The 20,662-nt window shown below is 29.1% G+C and overlaps 1 protein-coding gene across 2 annotated transcripts in view; it reads left to right on the forward strand.

Annotated features, from left to right (window-relative positions):
* Positions 1-20,662, forward strand: part of LOC129962605 (uncharacterized) — a 294,801-nt gene that overhangs the window by 110,411 nt on the left and 163,728 nt on the right. For both annotated transcript variants that reach the window (XM_056076468.1, XM_056076553.1), the window contains exon 7: positions 6,831-7,109. In XM_056076468.1, the coding sequence (XP_055932443.1) occupies positions 6,831-7,109 (279 nt within the window). The remainder of the gene's footprint in view (positions 1-6,830; positions 7,110-20,662) is intronic.

The raw sequence follows: 20,662 nt of genomic DNA on the forward strand, positions 1-20,662 counted from the left end.
AAGACAAAAAAAATTGCTATTTAAATTTAGATTATTACTTTTTCATCACCAAACATTCAACAATGCAAAATAATATTATATATAAATTTTCTGCAAAATAATAAATATTTTTATAAAAGGGGACTATATTGAGCAGTGCCGTACTGTCGTATGATTTATCATTGTACTGCTTGTTGTCATGCATATATATGGATTTGTTGACTTGTAAATATATATATGAATATATATGAATGATTTTATTCATATATGAATATATATGAATGATTTTATAATGTATATATATATATGAATATATATGAATGATTTTATTCATATATGAATATATATGAATGATTTTAGAATGTATATATATATATGAATGATTTTAGAATGTATATATATATATGAATGATTTTAGTGTCCTATTAATATAAAGTTTATAAGATATTCTGCATTTGGACTAGAAGTGGAACTTTCTTTTAATTATTTATTATTATTATTATAAGATTTATGTTATTATAAAGATTTCTAATTTTAATGTATAAATGAAATATTTTTTAAATGACATTGCCAATGAACGACCAGGTTAACATGAGATATTTTAATAAAACGTTTTTTGGAACATGTATAAATAACCTTGTTAACAAATACTTGATAAATTCAAAACAATTTAATGGAACCTAAAGCAACTACAACATCTAGCTCTTTTTAGAGTACTAGGAGTCTCCGCCCCCTGCTCGCTTATTCTCGCTAACCCCCAGGAACTGCTAATGCAGTTTCCCTCGGATCGCTTCGCCATCTACTAAACCACTTTAGTCTGGAAACAGATATATTCAGATTCCATTTATTCCAAAATATGATAAAATAATGAAAGAAATAAAAAATGTAAAGCAAAAAGTACACTCGCAAAAATCACTTGCGTCAAAGTTCTTTGTAAGCACAAATAACCTTATTTATTTCCGGTAGATTCAACAGATGTTCCAAAATAGTTTTTTTTGTTTTTTTTTTTTTTGTCATGACAACATTTCGTGTATTTGTCACTTGAATTTATTTCTTTTTCCCACTAACGTGCCTGGCAAAAAGAACAGAATCTTGACATAGTCCCACAACTATACTCCTGTACTGCGGAAACTTCGCTCCGTACACATAAACGTTTGACCCTACTTCTTTCATTACGACTGGATCTTCTTATGAACGATTCTTGAGAATTTTCATTCAACCTGGCTTCTCTTTTTCGACAATTTTGTTATAAAATCGATACTGCACGAGTTAAACTGATCGTAAAAAATTGTCAGTTTTTTTTATCGTTAATTTTTTGCTGAAAATTTTTCAAACCAATGAAAAAATAACGTTCGCTTGAAATCTTATCAAACCTTTTGTTGATGTTCCCGGGCGAGGTTGAAGTATTGCCAAATGGCGATTAAGGAATTCAGCCTGATTTTGCTTCCACGTAAGCGTTATATATATAATACTAAGTCAAATCCACTTGATATGGTTATCGTGGCTCTTCTAACAAATTCCAACCATAGTGTTATAAATACTCTTCAAGTTAAAAAGTTCTGACGACATAACTCGTTTTTCTACACTAAAAATCTTTGATGAGATTTGAATTACAATTTTCTATGAAACAGTACATTTAAATTTATCTGTTTCTCAAACTGGATATGATCCTCGTAGAATATTTTTACTTATACTTATGTTAGATATTTGGCGTCGATATTTTTTTTATCAATTTAAAATGTTAACACGATTTTATCAGAATTTCTTGAGTAATACAAGTAGGTTTTTGCGATCTGAGTAAAATCGAAACATGAAGGGATATTAAATTTCATTTATAAAAGAATAGATAAAACGTAATATATGCCATACACTTGCTTGCAACGTTTGTCTGATAAATACTTGAGTGATATGATCTATGCATTTTTAATGAAATTAAAAAACTAAAATAACAGCTATTTTATTCTAAAACAGGCGAAACTTCCACCCACAAGAATTTGGACAAACATAAGATTTGTAACTCCAATCAAAAAAAAAATAATGTAGTATTTCCTACTACATTAAACCAATTCTAGTTCAAATCTAATTTCACTAACTTCTTCACTCAGAATTTCGTAAAATTAAAACTTTAATATTTCCTTTAAATCTGCATATTTATGCGCGACTTTAGCATTCTAACTTTATAACCAGGGAAAAATTTTCATTTTTCAATACCGCTTAAAAAGAGCATTCTCTTGTTACAAACTTTATTCCAAAAATTGAGGTTTCATATTTTAAAATCGTTATCGGCTGACAGAGATTAAAGAATTCGCCGATATGCCATTCTTTCATCCTCTTCTTTCGTCGGGTTCCGGTGTTGCACAAAAGACATCAACCTCTTTCATCATTTTGACGAAAAGGGAATAATAAAATTTAATTATTACCGTCTTTGGCAAAGCCATGTTCACAGTCTTTTACTTTTTTCCCCTCTTCCAGTGCCGTCACTTTTCTTTCACTGGAACAATTTTAAAAGTTGTGATGCATCGAGTGTTATCTCCAATCCAATGTAGGTGGTTTCAAATTGAAATCTGAGACGAAATAGTAGAGAGAGAATGAAAGAATGAGGGGGTTCTGGTATACCAAACAAAAGAAGGGAAGACAGGTACCTAACTGAAGATTTTATCTGAATAAAAAGATTCCAGGTAGCGTTGAAGTGAGTTTAAAACTCTTCTCTGCCTCTCCAATACACACATTTTCACAAAGTTTGCAACAATGAGCTAATTCTCGTGTTCCTGATTCTCCTTTTAAAGGGAATTTAACGAGAATTCTCCTTTTGGAAATTTGAATTGTTCGGCGTGTTACACTTTGGAATGAAAATCCCTTTTATTATTTGCTTTCCCAGTTTGCTGAAAGGAATTGAATTGATTCGCTTTCCATTGTTTTAGGCTAAATGAGGGCTTCTTTTAGATGTTAAATGACCCTCCTTTGCTCGCAGATAAATCTATGATCACTTAAAATAGTTAAAGGCGGATTTAAAAGGCCTGAGAAAAATATAAACATCTAATTAGGCGGCAAAGAGTTCCATGACGTAAATAGAGTACAAATGAGAAAGGCCATTGTTTAGGTAACCAATAATAAGACAGGAAACAAAAAAGTTTTAAATTTCAAATGAAAAATGCCTATGTATTAAAATAGCCTTATTGATCATATCACATGAATACCAGACTAAATCCCCAAAATTGTATTTCCTTTCAAAATTAATGGAATAAAAATTATACTAAATATGAGAGTAGTTTAAAAATGAATGGAAATGAACGCCACTCTCCCCTACACATTTAATCATACGTTTTTGGAAATTTACTCTGTGTGATTAGAAATATAAAATTATCTCAATTATCCTTTTCTTGTCAGTTGCTTTAACTAGATCAACTGCTTTGAATATCAGAATGCCAAATAAAAAAAGTATATTTTAAACTTAAGAGCATTTTTATGTTCGGTTTTCATTCTAAATATGAAGGAATTTTTAATGAAATCGTAAATCAGAGGAAAATTATGTCATCATAAATATACTGATCTGATGATAATGTAGGAAAATATGTAAAGAGATAATAAGAAACGTGACAGTTATCTATGTCAGTTGTTAGATATTCGGCTGTTAAAAAAAGCAATGCTACAAATAAATATTTCTCAAGAGAATACAAACAAAATGCAATTTTAAACCAGTGGGTGTGGTCTCCTTAAAACGTTCTTGCGTGCTCTGTAATAAAGGCGTCATCTCAAAGAATGCCTTACGTAGCATTGGCTTACAATAGTTACGAAATATTTACTTTTGGCATGAATTTAGCATTTTTGCTGAATTTTTTGTGTCCTACTCGGAGATAAATCCCCTGCATGTTGTTAATAGAATCTGAAAATCAAATTTATATTTTAGACATGTCTTTTCCAACATGCAACGAAGATTTGATACAAAACTACACCAAATTTGATATATTTAAGTCATGCATCTTTGAGTTTACATGTTTCTAAAAGTACAAACTAAAAGACGTTCAATGCCTTGTTAGATTTGGCTCAAAATTTGACAGGTTCTAGACTGTACATGTTAATTTTGTATATCGAATTTCATGCATGTCGTTACCGGCGTCCTGGCATAAGGGTAGCGCGTCTTCCACGTAACCTGGGTGTCCTGGGTTCGAGTCCCGGTTCGGGCATGGTTGTTACTGTGCTCTATCTGTGAGGTGTGTGAATGTGTCCTCCTGTAAATAGAGGTTGTGCAAACGAACGTGTGTGTGTTTCATCTTCATATGAGCTAGACGTCAGACTTCTGCCTTCGGGAATTCAGGGGTCTTTACCCTCAGAAGTTACGGCACCCCCTTTCCGTGGTAACGCGGACACGACATTATCATCATCATCTTTGTCGCTCTCTTCATTTTATGGTTATTGTGTTAAATTATACATTCAGATTTTCTCTCAGCGGATTTTGCTCAATATTTGATTGAAACCTACGAATCTGGTATAAGAACTGTACATCATATTTCATCCGTCTAGCTCAAAGACTTTTTGAGTTATCTTTCACAGAGACAAACGGACATTTTCCAAAAATGACGTTTTTATTTCAAAACATAAAAAATAATATCATTGTAATGAATTTTGTAAATGCGAAAACTTATTATCAAACAAAGAAATTTTTTTCTTGGAAATTTGAATAAAAATATAAAAGTAATATAAATCACCTAAAGAGCAAAAATACTCACTAATTAAAGGTCTTGGATGCATGTTAGAATTTCTTAAGAAATAAAATATTGTCTTAGATGATTAATTTTATTCCTATATTTAGTGTTGAAAATCGAGAATCGTATCTCACCTCAACATTAAGTTTCAAAAACAATATCCATAAAATAAAACTTTTATATTTCTTTAAATAGTGAGATAAAGGTTTCATTTTTTTAGAAATTTTTACAGAAAAATGAATATATCTATATATACCACTTTCTGCCTCAATACGGAAATTGAATGTAGCATCGCCTTTTCTTGCTTTCAAACATTTTATTTTACAGCTTTAGAAACCTTTGAATTAAATTATCTTCAATTAAATTTGATGTTGAAATACATTTTTCTTGTTCTCCAACCAATATCCGTACGATTACTTCTTCGCTATATAATACTTCAAAGTAAAAATCCTTACTAAATCAATTTAACCAGCTTTTCAACGATTCTTTTATGCTAAGGGCGTAGACCATAAAGTGTTTATTATTATATTATGGAAGGGTAAAATTTAATTTTTGAACGAGATGGTAATTTTTTTTCCTCTGTGTTCTTAGAAAAAGAACACAGAGTTCTCTGAAGGATTTGAAAAAAAAAGAAGAAAAAAATGGTAAAATAACGAATTTATGCTCGATGATAAAATTAGAAGTTCTGATAATTGAATTTCATCTTTTTTGCCATCAACCATGATCCTTGTTCTTATCGCTTGGAGGCAGTCCTCCTCCCTTTTGGTTGGAAATATTACTAAGTTTTCCTGTCTTTTAAATTTATTTCTCTTATCCGTGATGCATTAAATTTTTGTAAGATATTTTACATTGTCTTTTCCATTTTCTTTTAAAATATATTTCCATTATTAAAGTAGGAACCTATTCTGCTGAATTTTCATTTATGTATATTTATTCACTTTATATTCTGTAAGGAATTTTGCTGTTATAAATCGAAACCAAGTATTCGATCCAAAACTCTATGCTAATTTAGAGATTTCTAGTAAATTTTGTCCAAAAACCCATAAATTCCCCAAGAACTTTGGGCGAAATTTATAATTATATTTAAAATAAATAAATGAAAGTTTTCATTATTTAATTTAAATATTTTAATGTTTTATCTTAAATTAATATTCCATTTAATTAATGTTTTGCAATTTTTAAAATGTCATCAAACATGTTTATCGAAACAAAGCAAGTATATATGTTCATTTCATCAAATAATATGCAAACGAATTGTTTTTGTTAGACTATTATGAGTTCTAATTTTTCACATTTTGTCATTTAATACAGAATGAAGACAGGAATTGAAGAATTTTAGTGATAGCATATAAATAAAAGATCTTTAATGTGATGGAATTAGTTTTCTTTTTCTAATACAGTAAAATAATGATATCATTTTTAATATTCCAATGAGTATTTAGTATAATAAATATAAACATAGCGTTAAAGGTTTGCTGAAAAAAATCTTCATTTTTTTTGTCATCTCCTGATTGGGGAATTTCATTTGAGGGAATTTTTCTGAAGTTCTCTTTATTAATGAATAAATACATTTAAGTAAATTGAACTTCATTTTATTTGTATTATATAAATATAATACAAACTTTAACCTATATTAATAACTTCATTTTAATTGTGTGATGATATTGTTTTATTTCTAAAAATGTATATACCTAATTTATAATTTAGGATAACTTTTTAGTCATAAAATATAATATTAATGCACTTTTGAAAACTTTATGGAACATATATTAGATTTAACTCGTGATTTTTAATCTTTCTATGCTTATAATTTATAAAAATCATTTCCTACAAAATTTTTTCTAAGTTCAATTTTCAAGTTTTAGTTTTTAATTAATTGAGAATTCCTGTAACATTTCTGTTTAGAAAAGTGACATGCATATTTTTTTATTATTTATGAAATATTTTAAATGATAAAAGGTCCAACCTTTAAAAGTAATTAAGTCACTTGCGTGTAATTCTTTTATTACTTTGAAAAAATATGTATATTGCTGTAGGCTGTTTTTTCAGATGGTTAGAATTTTTTATTCCAGTGATGTAAATAATATCTATAAATGAGTGAAATATATCCATTTATGTTAGATACCTTAAAAACTTTTTCCTATTCAGGTACACAGTGCAAACGAGACTGGTCTTTCGAACGTATTCGCAACAAGGAGTTAGTTGGAATTGAACACGAGAAAGTTCTCGTAGAAGCAAACACCAAAGAAGAGTGCCAAGATGCCTGTCTCAATTACAAATCGTTCAAGTGTCTTTCTGCCGAATTCAATTATCAATTAAGTGAATGTCGCCTCAGTCCTTACAACAGATTCTCCTCCACGGAGAAGAGCGTGGCGGTCAGTAATTCCAGATTTGTGGTGGATTATTTCGAAAATAACTGCTTTGAAGGTAAAAGCCTCACTCGTTTACTTATTTTATTTTGTTTTGTGCTAAATGAATTCCGCAATGGTTTGCTATTGATAGGTTTCAGTAGTAGGTTCAGTAGGTTTGATAGGTTCAATATTATATGAATGCAGTGAAAATTTTGGTATAATTTTATTTAGATAAAATTAGATATTTACATATACAATATTATTCATGCGCCTCGGATTACATATATTGTAATTATTTTTGTATACAATTTTAGTGAATGCACTCGAGCTTACTTTTACGCAAGAACGGAAATATTTTTTACCTTGAAAGCTTCAGTTACGAAAAGTATGTATCGTGGCGCCATCTACATTTAAAAATTATTATTGCTTCAATTAATATTATATTATCAAGTATCTAACTTCTTTTCCTGCTCAGATCGAGAATTCCAATAGCTTTAAGCATTCTCAGGACAGTGGGGATCATTTTGAAAACCACCGGGTAGAAATCTGTCCAATAATGTTTAAGTCTATAAAGAACATACACACAAAAATCTCTTTACATATAGAGAGAGCTGCGATTTCTATTACAATTTCTTATGAAATATTGAATGCTAATTAGTAATTTGACTGAATTAGTTCATATGATTATTATTGTTATTGTATTTTCAAGTATTAAATGCAGTTCAAACAAAACTTCCTTAAAAATATCAAAGAGATGTTATTTTGGAGTTTACTTTTGCACATGTGTCTCTATATTCGCTTATTTTATCACCGAATATTTGGAAATATTTTTCGTAAGATTTATATGTCATATATATGAAGTTTTCTTCTCTGATTCTATTTGGAATTTAAATTTTTCTTTTCACATTCATTACGACATACAATTTGATATTAATATTCTTTTTTTAATATTAGTGCTATTTCATTGTTTGAGAAGCCTTGCTTTCACTTTCAATTTCCAGATTTTACAAAAAACAAAACTTGATTCCTTCAAAAAACAACGAATATCAAATCTAATATATATGGATTTAAGGATTGATTCGTAGATTATTTAAAAAATTCTTTTTAAAATTGTGACCTATTTTATTTTTCTTGTAATTAACTATCTTTTTTTTTATTTCAAAATATAAATTAGCATTCTAAAAGCTATGAAAGAAACTGGTTCTTAAAAAAATTCATAATATCTTCAAGATGTTGTTGCAAACAATCACAATTTAGGTTTATTATGCATGTTTCTTTATAAATTTTCTCTGACCTTTATTCACCTAACGTAATTCTATATGCATAATAATATACGTAATTGCATATGCATAGTATACATATCATATTCGCCTAAAATGATCTGGATTTAAAGTTTGTTTTGTCAGAGCGCTGATTATGAAAGTATTAAAATCTACCCAGGTACGGCAAGAAATTTATACGATCCAACCTCATAATTTAAGGGTTATTTAAAATCTCAGTCGTGGTTGCAGTTGTCAATTTTGATATTATTTGTAGCTTCCTTTATTCAAATTTTTCATTACAACATCATTTTGCCAGTACGACCTTTAAAGGTTAAGTTCACATACCTTTCACCTTCAGTTCACCTTTCAGTTCACATACAAAGCTCATTTAAAAATAAATGCTTTAAATAAATAAAAAAAAATGATGAAATATTTATATTTTTGACTGCTTTATATCTTTTTGCTTGATTTGAGAAAAAAATATTAGATAGAGATTAGGATTAAATAGAAATAAGGATTAGAAAAGAATAATTGTCAAAAGTGTCTAACTCTAAATGGTAAATTGTATAACAGGATATATTTAAATATAGATGCTATTTCTCAAGAATTTCTTAATCAGTGTGATTATTTCTATCAAACTGATATCAACTATAATTGTTGCAAGTCTATAATGTATAAATTAAACGTTGTGTTTTCGAGGATTGTTAAAAGGAGATGATCAAAAATATTTGAAAAAAAAATATATTAACTTCTTAAATTTCAAAGTTTTTTTTATCTGCAATGTAAAGGACATTGAAGCTTGTACGCTTTATAAATTCTTTTAAAGATAAATTATGCTTCTTGTTATAATATTAATGAACTGTATGCGCGAAGCAAAGCTTTGTACAGGATGTTCAAGATAGACTTTCAAATATTTGAAAAGATAACCTTTAAATATTTGTGATATTTACAAAATATTAAGCTAGCAGAGATTTACTTTTAAGAAACTTTTCTCACAAAACTGTAACGGCAATAATAACGTAATATTTAGCAAAAAATATGTAGATAATAAAAAAATAAACATGAATTTATACATGACGTAACATAAAGAATAGTAACATCAACCTTCTTTCGATTATTGTCCTTTATCAGTTCTTCCTCAATCTATACAGTTTGTAACGTTGTGTTGGTAGCAATTGTGGAAATTCAAGACCTATAAAAATGATAGAGATTTTATATATTAATTAGTATTTTATTGCTAATATAATATTTCGGTAAATATGATGTCAAGGAAATATAGCTGTTTTTTATTTCATATATTCGATGAAGACATATTTTGAGTTTTGATATACTTTATTTTCATTGAATTATCAGGATCTATAATAATATGATAATTGTTGTGTAAAATACCATTTTTATTTTCCACTTTTTCCTTTACTTTGCAATTTTATTTCTCTCTATAAACAATATTTTAAATTATATTTTTGAAGCCTTAATCGTGGTACTAGCCTTGCTATTATGAGAGTCTTCAGCAACTTTAATTCCTACGCATGCTGGTGACAAACACTTATTGCATTTTTGAATCCACTTCATTCGGCACAGCTAAAATCTAACAGAGCATTCGAATTCTAAAATTAACTTTATTGAGCTAGAATATCCTCCAACGAAGCCCCGTGCATTCAGCTTTAGGTATTTTCACTTTATTGAAAAGAAAAGGGCAAGAAAGAAGATATTCAAATCACTACTATCTGATACCTCCGCACCTGCAAACCGCAGAAAAGGACTACATTCGTATTAAAACCGATTGCAGTTACAATAGTTTCTGGAGCATTTCACTTCTCTGAAAAGGCAAAAAAGGCGAAACCACCATCCCCTACAGAAACGCATTTAGAGCAAACAAAAGCAAGCAATTCTGAGGACAAAACGGGAGCGAAAAAACGAAGAATAAATAAATATAAAAATAAACGTGTTTCTTTGCAAATGGTCCCCGCTATCTTTCCCATAAAGTATCGCTCGAAAAAGGGAAGAACCTCGGGCGAAGTGAAAAGAGAACATCGCGCCACAACAGAGCGAAGCATATCTTTAAATTGTTGAGCAATAAAAATCCATCTTCGATAGTTCTGCTTGCAGAGGGTTAGAATGGTGTGAGTCGTTCTTTACATTGTATAACGATTTGGCACCAAATGACTGTGAATAAATTTTAGAGCGAGTTTAGGATTTCTGATGGAAAAGTTTGAGCAACAATGATCTGCCACGCTTGAGGGGTTATGTTTCAGACTGGAAGTTGAAGATGCTACTACATCTGCTAAAAATATCCATATAAAATGGTGGGATTTTTTTTAAAAAGTATTTTCGTAAGTAAAATGTTAATCATTTTAAAGCAGAAATTTGTCGCTTAAGAATTTCTTCTGAAAATTTTTCAAATTCAAGTGGATTCATTTTTCAAATTCAAATTTGAAAATTTTTTCAAATTCATATGGATTCATTTTTCAAATTCAAATTTGAAAAATGAATTCAGGATTGAGTCAAAAGGCATACAGTTTAAGCCACAATGATCTACCAATTGTGAGGAGTTATTTTTGAGACTAGAAGTTAAAAAACCTGTCACTATTGCACGAAATCACTTTAAATGCGTTTCATATCATGAAATCATCTGATCTTATCATGAGGTAGATAATCATCTGATTTATTATAAAAACTTTAAAATGAGTTTAGGATTTCTGGTGGAAAAGTTTGAGCAACAACGATCTGTCACTCTTGAGGAGTTATGTTTCAGACTGGAAGTTGAAGATGCTACTAGATGTGTTAAAAAACCGATATAAAATGCTTTTTTTTGTTTTTTAAAAATATTTTCATAAGTAAAATATTAATCATAGGAAAGCAGAAAATCACTACTTGAGACTTTATTTTGAAAAATTTTCAATGGATTGGGAATCATAAAGTTTAAGCCTCAAAGATCTACCGCTTTTGAATAGTTACGTTTAAGACTAGAAGTTAAAGAAACTATTACTTTTGTATAATATCATCATAAAATGCTTTTCTATGTGTTCTCAAAGTATTTTTAGAATTAAAATATTGTTCCTCAGGTGGTAGAAAATGATCTGCTAATTTTTTATGATGGAGAACTTTGAACAACTATGATCTGTGACTTTATTTCGTTTATGCTTTAGACTGCTTGTTGAAGATGTTATCACATATAGTAAACATAGTTATAAAATATTTTATATTTGTTTTTAAAGCCATTTTCATAAGTACAGAACAAGTACCCATAATTCCAAATCATGTCTTGTGTGAAGTGATTAAGAAACATTTTTAGGATGAGTTTAAAATTTCTTGATGCAATATGTTAACAACAATGACTCGCTTCTTTCATGGGATTTTTTTGGAACAAAAAGTTGACATTTCTATCCCATTTGTTGTCAATAAAATAATTGATTTTAATTAAAGATAATTTTATAAACGAAACATTACTGATGATATAGAATCTGGGTGTCCCCACCAAAGGCTGTAAATTTTTGTCCTTAAACTTTTTGCGCTAAACTTTTGCATATGAGCTCATTTTCTTACAAAGTGCTATTTGCATATATGGCTCATTTAATCCCCATTTAATTAAGAACAGAATGACGCTTTAACTGCAGATTTTATTACATCATTAATTAAAAGCAATGCTTGCAAGTAGCTCTAAGTATGAGATGAAGTGAAATTTCTTTTTATGCAACATTATAATGATGTAAGGAAATTTAATCCATTAATAGTACAAGAAAAATACACTATTCTGCAAAAATTGTGAGGTGAAAAAAAGAATGCCTAACTTGCAGTATACCGAATTCATTGAATAAACACTTGGAGAGTAAATGGTTGTGAAATGGTAATTTTCAAATGTGTTAGCCTCTTTTCAATTTATTTCAAGCCACGCAATGTTTGATGGAAGTTGTTTTTAGGAGTATTCTACAAAATATTAAAACTTTTTCTTTCGTTTCTGAAGCAATTTGTAAAACGAATTTCGGAGATTGGTTTTTTTTCTCCATATAAAAACAGAAATTTTAATTATTACAATCTTCCAAAAAGTTCGAACTCGGAAAAATTTTTGTTCTATGTTTCAGATGCCCTTGTGTTTTCAAAACACACTTTTAACTTTATATATGCCTGTCCGTACCTCTAAGATTCATAAGATTCACAAAACGCTTTGTACTAAACTGGTGAAATTTTGATATAGACTTCAGACTAAATTTAAACATTTCCATCAAATTTTGAAGGAAATCCATTTAGAGAAAATCTGCCTGTTTGTCTGAGTCAGTATAAATACGATTAGAAAGTGTAATGTGCGAAGAAAGATAAAATTTGGTACACATGTTTTGTTTCGAAAATGCAAATTTTAATCAAAATTAGATCTAAAGCTGCTAAAGGATAAACTGTTTGTCAATTTGTACTTTCGCTTCCACGAACGCTTAAATCAATGATCTTGTGGCGGATTGTGATGCGCGAGGATAGAACCTGGGACTTTGTGGTTCGCAGTCCAGTAACATGACCACGATACAAAAGCAATTGCTCATGCAGCGTAGTTGTTAACTGGCTTATAAGCTTTCACTACAGACTGATGCTGTTGCTGCGTAAAGTGAGTCTGACGACTCTGGGTTGTTGTGGACTTTTTGTGTTGCTGCGTCAAGTGAATCTGACGACTTTGGTAGATGGCGCCACAACAGCTGTACGAAGGTTGAAGGTTCATCGTCCAAGGTCACCAATGTGGCGGATTGAGCCTGGGACCTTGTGGTTCGCAGTTCAGTAACATGACCACGATACAAAAACAATTGCTCATGCAGCGTAGTTGTTAACTGGCTTATAAGCTTTCACCATAATCTTTTGATTAAAAGTATAGCCACGTGATAAATTTTGGTTTTAATCAATCTGAGAAAAAGGCCTCCAAAATACGTATACACATGATAGATTCGAGCCAAAGATCTATATTTTCTGACTCGTGATCGCCAATGCTATGCAAATCGTTTGGGGCCTTATCGAAGATCTCTAATTTTATGAGTGTTGGGGGGGGGGAGGAAGGTGGATACGACCTTTAATTAAGAGTATATGAGAAACTTTTGGAGCGACTACACATGCTATTTTAACTGTTTTCAATCATTAATAAATTTCATTAATTCAATCATGTACCAAAATTTATTTATCGTTATACATTTAACGCAATTTAAATTATATAAAAATTATCCTTATATTCTGTTTAATTAGGTTTCTAAACATTCATGAACCAAATAATATTGAATAGTAAATCACAGACCGAAACAGTTTCTAACACGTATTCAATTTTTTTTCGATGTCTGCGAAATGAAAATATAAATTAAAACCATTAGTTCACATTAAAACACCTTTGAAATATTTTCCGTACATTAACTATAATTTTAAAAATATATATATTTGCAATTGGAATAATTTTTAAACAAAAATATGTTATTTAAAATTTTTTAGACAAAAAAAAAAAAAAATTCATTGTAAATTTGCTCATTTGGGACATTCCAGTTCCATTTCACATGAATTTATAATTTATAGTTCAGCATTACTACTTAAAATGCACTATAACAATAAGATCTGGCTGACATCAAATGAAATAATGTATCGCTTATTTTCTTTATTTTCAATCGAATGGAGCAGTTATCTTTCGTAGTTTGGCACCAGTCAAAACAAATGTAGCGTTTCTAGCTTAATAAGAGTTGATATTTATCAACATTCGAAATTTTCTTTCTTCGCCCTTTCTTTTTGTTCGAATCAGAGGGCACAGATCCTGAGAACCGAATGTAAGTAATCATAGAAATAAGGGGAATCGAATAGAAACAATTTTAATGATTGTCTGAAGAATTATATACAAAGCTTTAACAACTTCAAACTATTCTTAGAATGTGAATATACATCATTATCTGATTGTTTAATTTATGAAGTTTATTTACACAAATTATTGTCTAAATGTTTCAGATAATAAAAAATATTTTATAATCAAACGTACTTAAAATTTGTTTTTTTTAAATTTCATTTTAATGTTTCTCTAAGAAAAAAGTTAATTTATTTATTTTGGTAATAATTACATTAAATTATTTTTAGTAGGTATTTAAAGATATGATAAATTCAATCGAAAAATTCTCATAACATAAAAGTAAGGGTTAAATAATTATATTTAAACCACTAGAAATAAAAAAAGCCTTTTTTCAATCAGAAACATTCCTTAAAGAATTATTTTTTAATGTTATTCGAGGCATAAATATACTATTAAAAAATTATATTGTTATATTGTTTAAATTTTTGTAAAATTACCAAATCTGCTTAGTCACTCTAGTCAAACATGTTTTGTTACATTGGATTTTAAACAAAATTAAAAAAAAAAAACATTACTACGGTTAAATAGACTAGGTTATAAACTTTTTATTATCATTGCTTCAGGCGATTTTAGACAACTTCAGTGGCTATCTAGTTGAAAATCCAATCAACTCACAACTTTTTCCCGATCTGGTCTTTAATTGGCCTGAAATAATAAAGTTCAATGTATTGCAACACGATGACTTTTTCTTGGATGTTTTTAACTCACTTTTTAATACAGAAGAGTAAATTGTTTTTGTGTCCTGATCATTTTAATAATTATGATTCAAAATGTCAAAAAAATTATAAATTGATATACATAATTCCTCCATTTACTTTCTCTTATGCATAGTACAGAGAAATTATAGTAATGATCAAAAAATTGGAACTCGAGATTTTGGCGAATCTCCAGTTTTTTACCTAGATCAGTTTGAAAAACACATTTTTGGAAAATGTCCGTCAGTCTGTGACAAAGATAATTAAAAAAGGTTTTGAGCTTGACGGTTGAAATCTGGTATACTATCCCTACACTAAATTTGCCGATTTCCATCGAATTTTAAATAAAAATCCTTTAAGATGAAGTCTGTCTATCCAACTGTTCGAATATAAATTTACACGACAACTACAAAACGAAGAGAGCTAGATAGATAAGATTCGTCATATCGACTTAACATCTATAGTGTAAACACCTTCTAAATTTTGAACCAAATCAACTGCGGGTTGATTGTCTATCGGTCTGTGGTAACATGGTAATTCTAAAACGCAATAACTGAAATATATAAAATTTTGGCATGAAATCATGTGACTACAAATGCAGTTTTGATTCAGATCTTGGTTTGAATAGGTTAAGAAAAACGTGTCTAAAGCACAAGTTCGATTTTCGGATATTATTAATGCATGTCTCAGGAATTAATCGCCAAAAACTCGCCAATGATTACTCGATAAATTTAGTAAAATTGCTAAATTCACATCAAAGGTTAATATTTGGTAACTATTGTACGCCAATATTATGCAAAGTTTTCTCTGGATTAATATCTTCATTAGAGTGTATATGAGACAGTTTTCGGGAGACAACTGCCTCTGGTTGCATACACTGACGGCATTTAAAAATTATAACCATTAACTCGGAATATATATATATATATATATATATATATATATATATATATGACTATCCGCAAATTAATTTAACCCTTTCTAGGGCCATGGGAAGTATGCTTTCCACCAAATTCATCAACCTTTGTATGAAATTATGTAAGTTAGCATAAGTTCTCACGAATATTTCAATAAGATAGAAACTGAGAGCTTCAGTTCCTTATCTCACACAAAATATGTTATGTCTTGATTCGTTACATAGCTATTGATTAACCAAATTAATTAGTAATTATTTTATCAAATTTATCTAATAAGCTAAATGGATCATTTTTCTTTAGCCAAACTCAGACCTAAAATATTTTAATATATCATGACTAGAAAAAAATGACCTTTTAAAGGGTTAATAAAATATCTGTTATTTCCATCTCTGTCCCCGCTTCCTCAATAAATAAAATGTTTCATTTGTTTTCTAATAAAACTATATAAATGATGGGAAAAAAAGATTATGAGACAAATTCTTTGATCTTGTAACGCATTTGAAGTTTCATTTGTTCCAATCAATATAAGGATACAAGATAAATGTCTGTTGCTAAATGTTATGTCATTTCTCATTTATAGAAACCGTAATATATATTATTAGGAAATTACATTTCTCCAATAAATAAATGACAGAAAATAAATACACGCCACTGGATAAAAGGATGAAACTGATTTATTACTGTTTTAATGTTTCAGGTATTCTTTCCGTTGCATGGAAAAATAAGTTGATAATAATATATTTTAGGACAAATGATGAAAAAAAAAAAAGAAATATTTTTCGAAACATAAATAACAAAGGAGGTTTTAACTGAAATGTATTTATCAATCATACAGCAAATTTCTTATATCTGAAACTCTTTGATAAATAGTTGAAATGACTTATTTAAGATATATCATTTGTCAAATCCTTGCTTAGAATTAATAGGATTTTTATATTTATTTTATTAATCGAGAAAGCTCACTTCACATAAGAAAAGTTGATAAATTTTCTGCTCATTAATTTTACTTATAATTAGAAACTAAAAATATATTCCTTTTATAAATACTTTTTTTATTGAAAATTGTTGTGATAAAATATATTTGACATCTTTTGAATTTCGCGTTATTGATTAAATTATATCTTAAATTCGTTTTATAGAGAACGGAATAAACTAGATCACAAAAAATCATTCTGAAACCAGGAGAGGTTTACTCTCTTTAGCTTTCTCGTTCATTTAATAAATATAGCACCTTTATTTCTTTTCTCTTTCTATGCTTCTCGCAATCCTGTATCTGTTTGCATTGTAGAGTCTTATGGGAAAGGAGACAGCAAATCTTCGAAGGTCAAGAAAATCTACAAATGTGAGGGTTCACAGCATTCCACAAGAATCTCTTAGCAAAATTAATCTAAAAAATTGTTATACGTAATAAAATCACAAAAGAAAGAAAGTTTTTATTTAACGCTTCCCAAGAGCGCCAAGATACCTCGCCATCTCCTTCATAGCTAAGTCTTCATCATAGCCGTGCCATACCGACTTCATTCTGGATCGAATTTGTAGAAGAAACAACTATGTAAAGCTCTGTCTTCTTTGCATCCCCCCCCCCGAAATATAAGTTATCATATGAAATATTTTCACTTAACTAAGCGCAACCTATTATTAAGTAATCTCAATGCCATATTAATATCTATATCACTTGATGAATCCGGAGATTAAGAACTTTGAGTTCAAGAACTCCGTGATGCATACCTCAAATCGCAAGTAATAATTCAGAGCCCCGAGTTTTATGTTTTGTAATATGATAAGAAAAAAAAACAGAGTATATATTTTAAGCGTCTTTTTTCTTCATTGATTGGACTCAACATTTAATTTATTATTTTAATGACTCCTTATTATATCGAATATTAAATTTGTATATTCGAAAAATTCAAATTCATAAGGTATATGAAAAATTGACAATAAATTCAATTTTATTTATAAATTGAATAAACATTTTATTCAATTATTAACAAATGTTAAGAAATAAAAAAAATTACATCAGCTTTGAAATAAAGTTGTATGCTTTCAAATGCGAATAAAAAATCGTTATTGAACTAATGATGTCGATGAAAAGGATATTATCGAATGAAGGATTTTTAAACGAGAATTATCAATTATATTATGACACTCCAATTTACTTCATTATATTCTTATCAACTTTTTTTTAACATTATCACACTAATATTGAAATAATGAATTTTGAAATACAAAGTATATTGCAAGCTGCTTGCAATATGAATTGTGAAGACAAACTTTTATAAGCTGAAAATTGAGTAACCCATTTCGAATTGAATATAAATATGAATAAAGTCCCTCTTCATAAATGTTTTAAGCCTGACTCTTTATTTGATTAGCCCTCATCCAGAAGTAAACATGCATGAAGGAATTAAACTACGCTGGTGAAGTTAAGTAAATGGTCTTCAAACTTTCTTAAGAACGGACCAAACAGCCAGCTAATAATGCGAAGATGAATTTTCTTTTACTTGGAAAGAATAGCTGAAGAATTAATTTGACATTTCAAGGTTAGGAGGCATTATTTACATCGGAAAAGCTCTTCAGAGATAATTTAGAGATTATAGAGTAATAGAAATATGTGATCTCTTTGTGATATGAGGAGCTAAGTAAAAGCCTTCAGTTTTGCTGTCAGAAGCAATAATAATTATACTGAAAAGAAGAGGCACTTTTCAGCAGGTTGACTGCACGTTTATTAGTTTTTAAATCGTATTATCACCGGAAATTGCTATTAAATTTGACAAAGCTTTTGAATTCAAATAGAAATCAGAGGCTACAAAGGGATGTGTTTTAGTGTCTTTATGAAAAGAAAAATCATTTTATTAAGTTTCTCCATTTTTGAAACATAAGATTTTCACATTATATGAAATCAAGTTCTTTACTCCCTTAGTTTAGGAATTTAAATAATTAATTTTAATGTAGTCATAGAATTGATTTAATTAAATAATTAATTTCAATAAATTTAGTCATAAATGTTACACTTCATCAACCCGACAATAATTAAGTTTCTCTCCAGTGTTTATGCAAATCTAAAACCTATGAAAGACTGGAAATGGAAAACATAGTAAGTGCCAAATATGAAATTTTACCTGCAAAGTGGTCATCATTGTTTTTATGTCATTGAAGAAATCTGCCAAAGCAATTTTCAATTACCTAAGTAAGTGAGGGATATCACTTCTGAAGTTGAAAAACATATATTTATAACATTTTGATCAAAAAATTTCAGATTTATTGCCGTTGTATATTTTGTCTTCTACTGTCTTGCGAACTAATATCGGAAGACAATATTAACAATAAAGCATCCACCCGATTGTTGAAAGATAGATTGATTGATTATTTTACTGATTTTTGTATTATAAATAGTGAGTAAATGCTATTTCCCTCATAGAATATATTTTTACTCATGGTAAGAAACTGTTCTTACTTAATAGAAATACAAAGACAATAGGCTTTTTACAGAACATGTCTGAAAATCAGTGTCTTGAAGCAATTTTTTATAAAGATTTTCAACAACAACAACAACAAAAAAAAATTATACATTTCACTGCTTAGAGAAATATGCTGATTATTCCGTCAGGTTATCAATTAAATTATTGATCAGATTTGATATTATCGATAATTTGATAATAAATACTGAATAAACTAAAATTTCCCGTGCGATATTTTTTTATTCATAATGTAATCTCTTCCAAATAAACAGAAATTTACAATAAAATAAAATATTCAGATTAAAATGAATATAAGAAAAATGATTTTTATAACATTGGGTAAATCTATTGTACAGATTGAGTAAATTGAAAAGATTTTTTTTATTATATTGTATGGAATATGGACGTGAAAATGAAAGTTCAACCTCGCATATTAACTCGCTATATTCGGATAATTTAATCTTATGATTAAGTTTCGTTTCTTTTCATCATCAAAAAAATTTCGGAAGTTCGTAAAAAAATTATGAATCTATTTTATTTCCATTCATTCTTAAACTCTCTTCCTGAAAACAAAAATCTCCTCTTTTATCTACAATAAAAACCAGATTTTAAATATTGTGTTAGAAATACAATTTGGGAGCTATTATATGTAAGTTGCATGCGGAATATTGCATATCTAAGGAGCAGGTTTTAAATTCCAAAGGCGAACAGACTCTTTTTGCATAAAATTCAAAGAAAATTGGACCAAATTATAAGAAAATATATGTTTATGATTATATTAAGATATAGACGTACATTTATGAAAACATCATCTCTTTCTCAGCCGAACTCTGTCTGCAGTTGTCTCGATATAAATACTAATGAAATCTAAAATAATTGACATTATTGTATCATCTATAAGGAACTGCTATGAAATTTGTAGCGATAACATAACTTCTGAGGCACCAATATATCGGGGAGGTTTTTCTTTTCTTCTTAAAGTTGAGAGCAAGATTTATCAGATTTATTCCTCTCACCTGGGGGAGAGGTACCTCAAAAAATGATGATGAGAAGCTCCCGGTATGGTGGTTGATTCTTGCCTCCCCAGTGGGTACAGAAAGATGTGGATGTTGGTTACCTCCCATCGATGACGGATGGGAGGTAGAAAAGGATTGTACTGTGGTCGGTGATTAGGCCTTAGGATTCAACCACAGTTCCCATTAGTGTTGCTGTCACGGTTTTTCTGGTCATTCAGTTTTATTCCTGTGCCTTCCTATGTTCTTTTTTTTATATTTTTTAAAAATTTTATCTTCCTCCTCTTGTTCATTTTATCACTATGTATTAATTATAATTTCTTCCTAATAATAAGTAGATATATAAACATTCGATTCCTCGCTTGAATACAACTCCTCTTTCGAATTCAAAAAAATGATCACTAAGTGTTTCTTCATTAATAATTTGTTT

The sequence above is a fragment of the Argiope bruennichi genome, chromosome 1 (genome assembly GCF_947563725.1).
Source record: "Argiope bruennichi chromosome 1, qqArgBrue1.1, whole genome shotgun sequence".
NCBI classification, from domain to species: domain Eukaryota; kingdom Metazoa; phylum Arthropoda; class Arachnida; order Araneae; family Araneidae; genus Argiope; species Argiope bruennichi.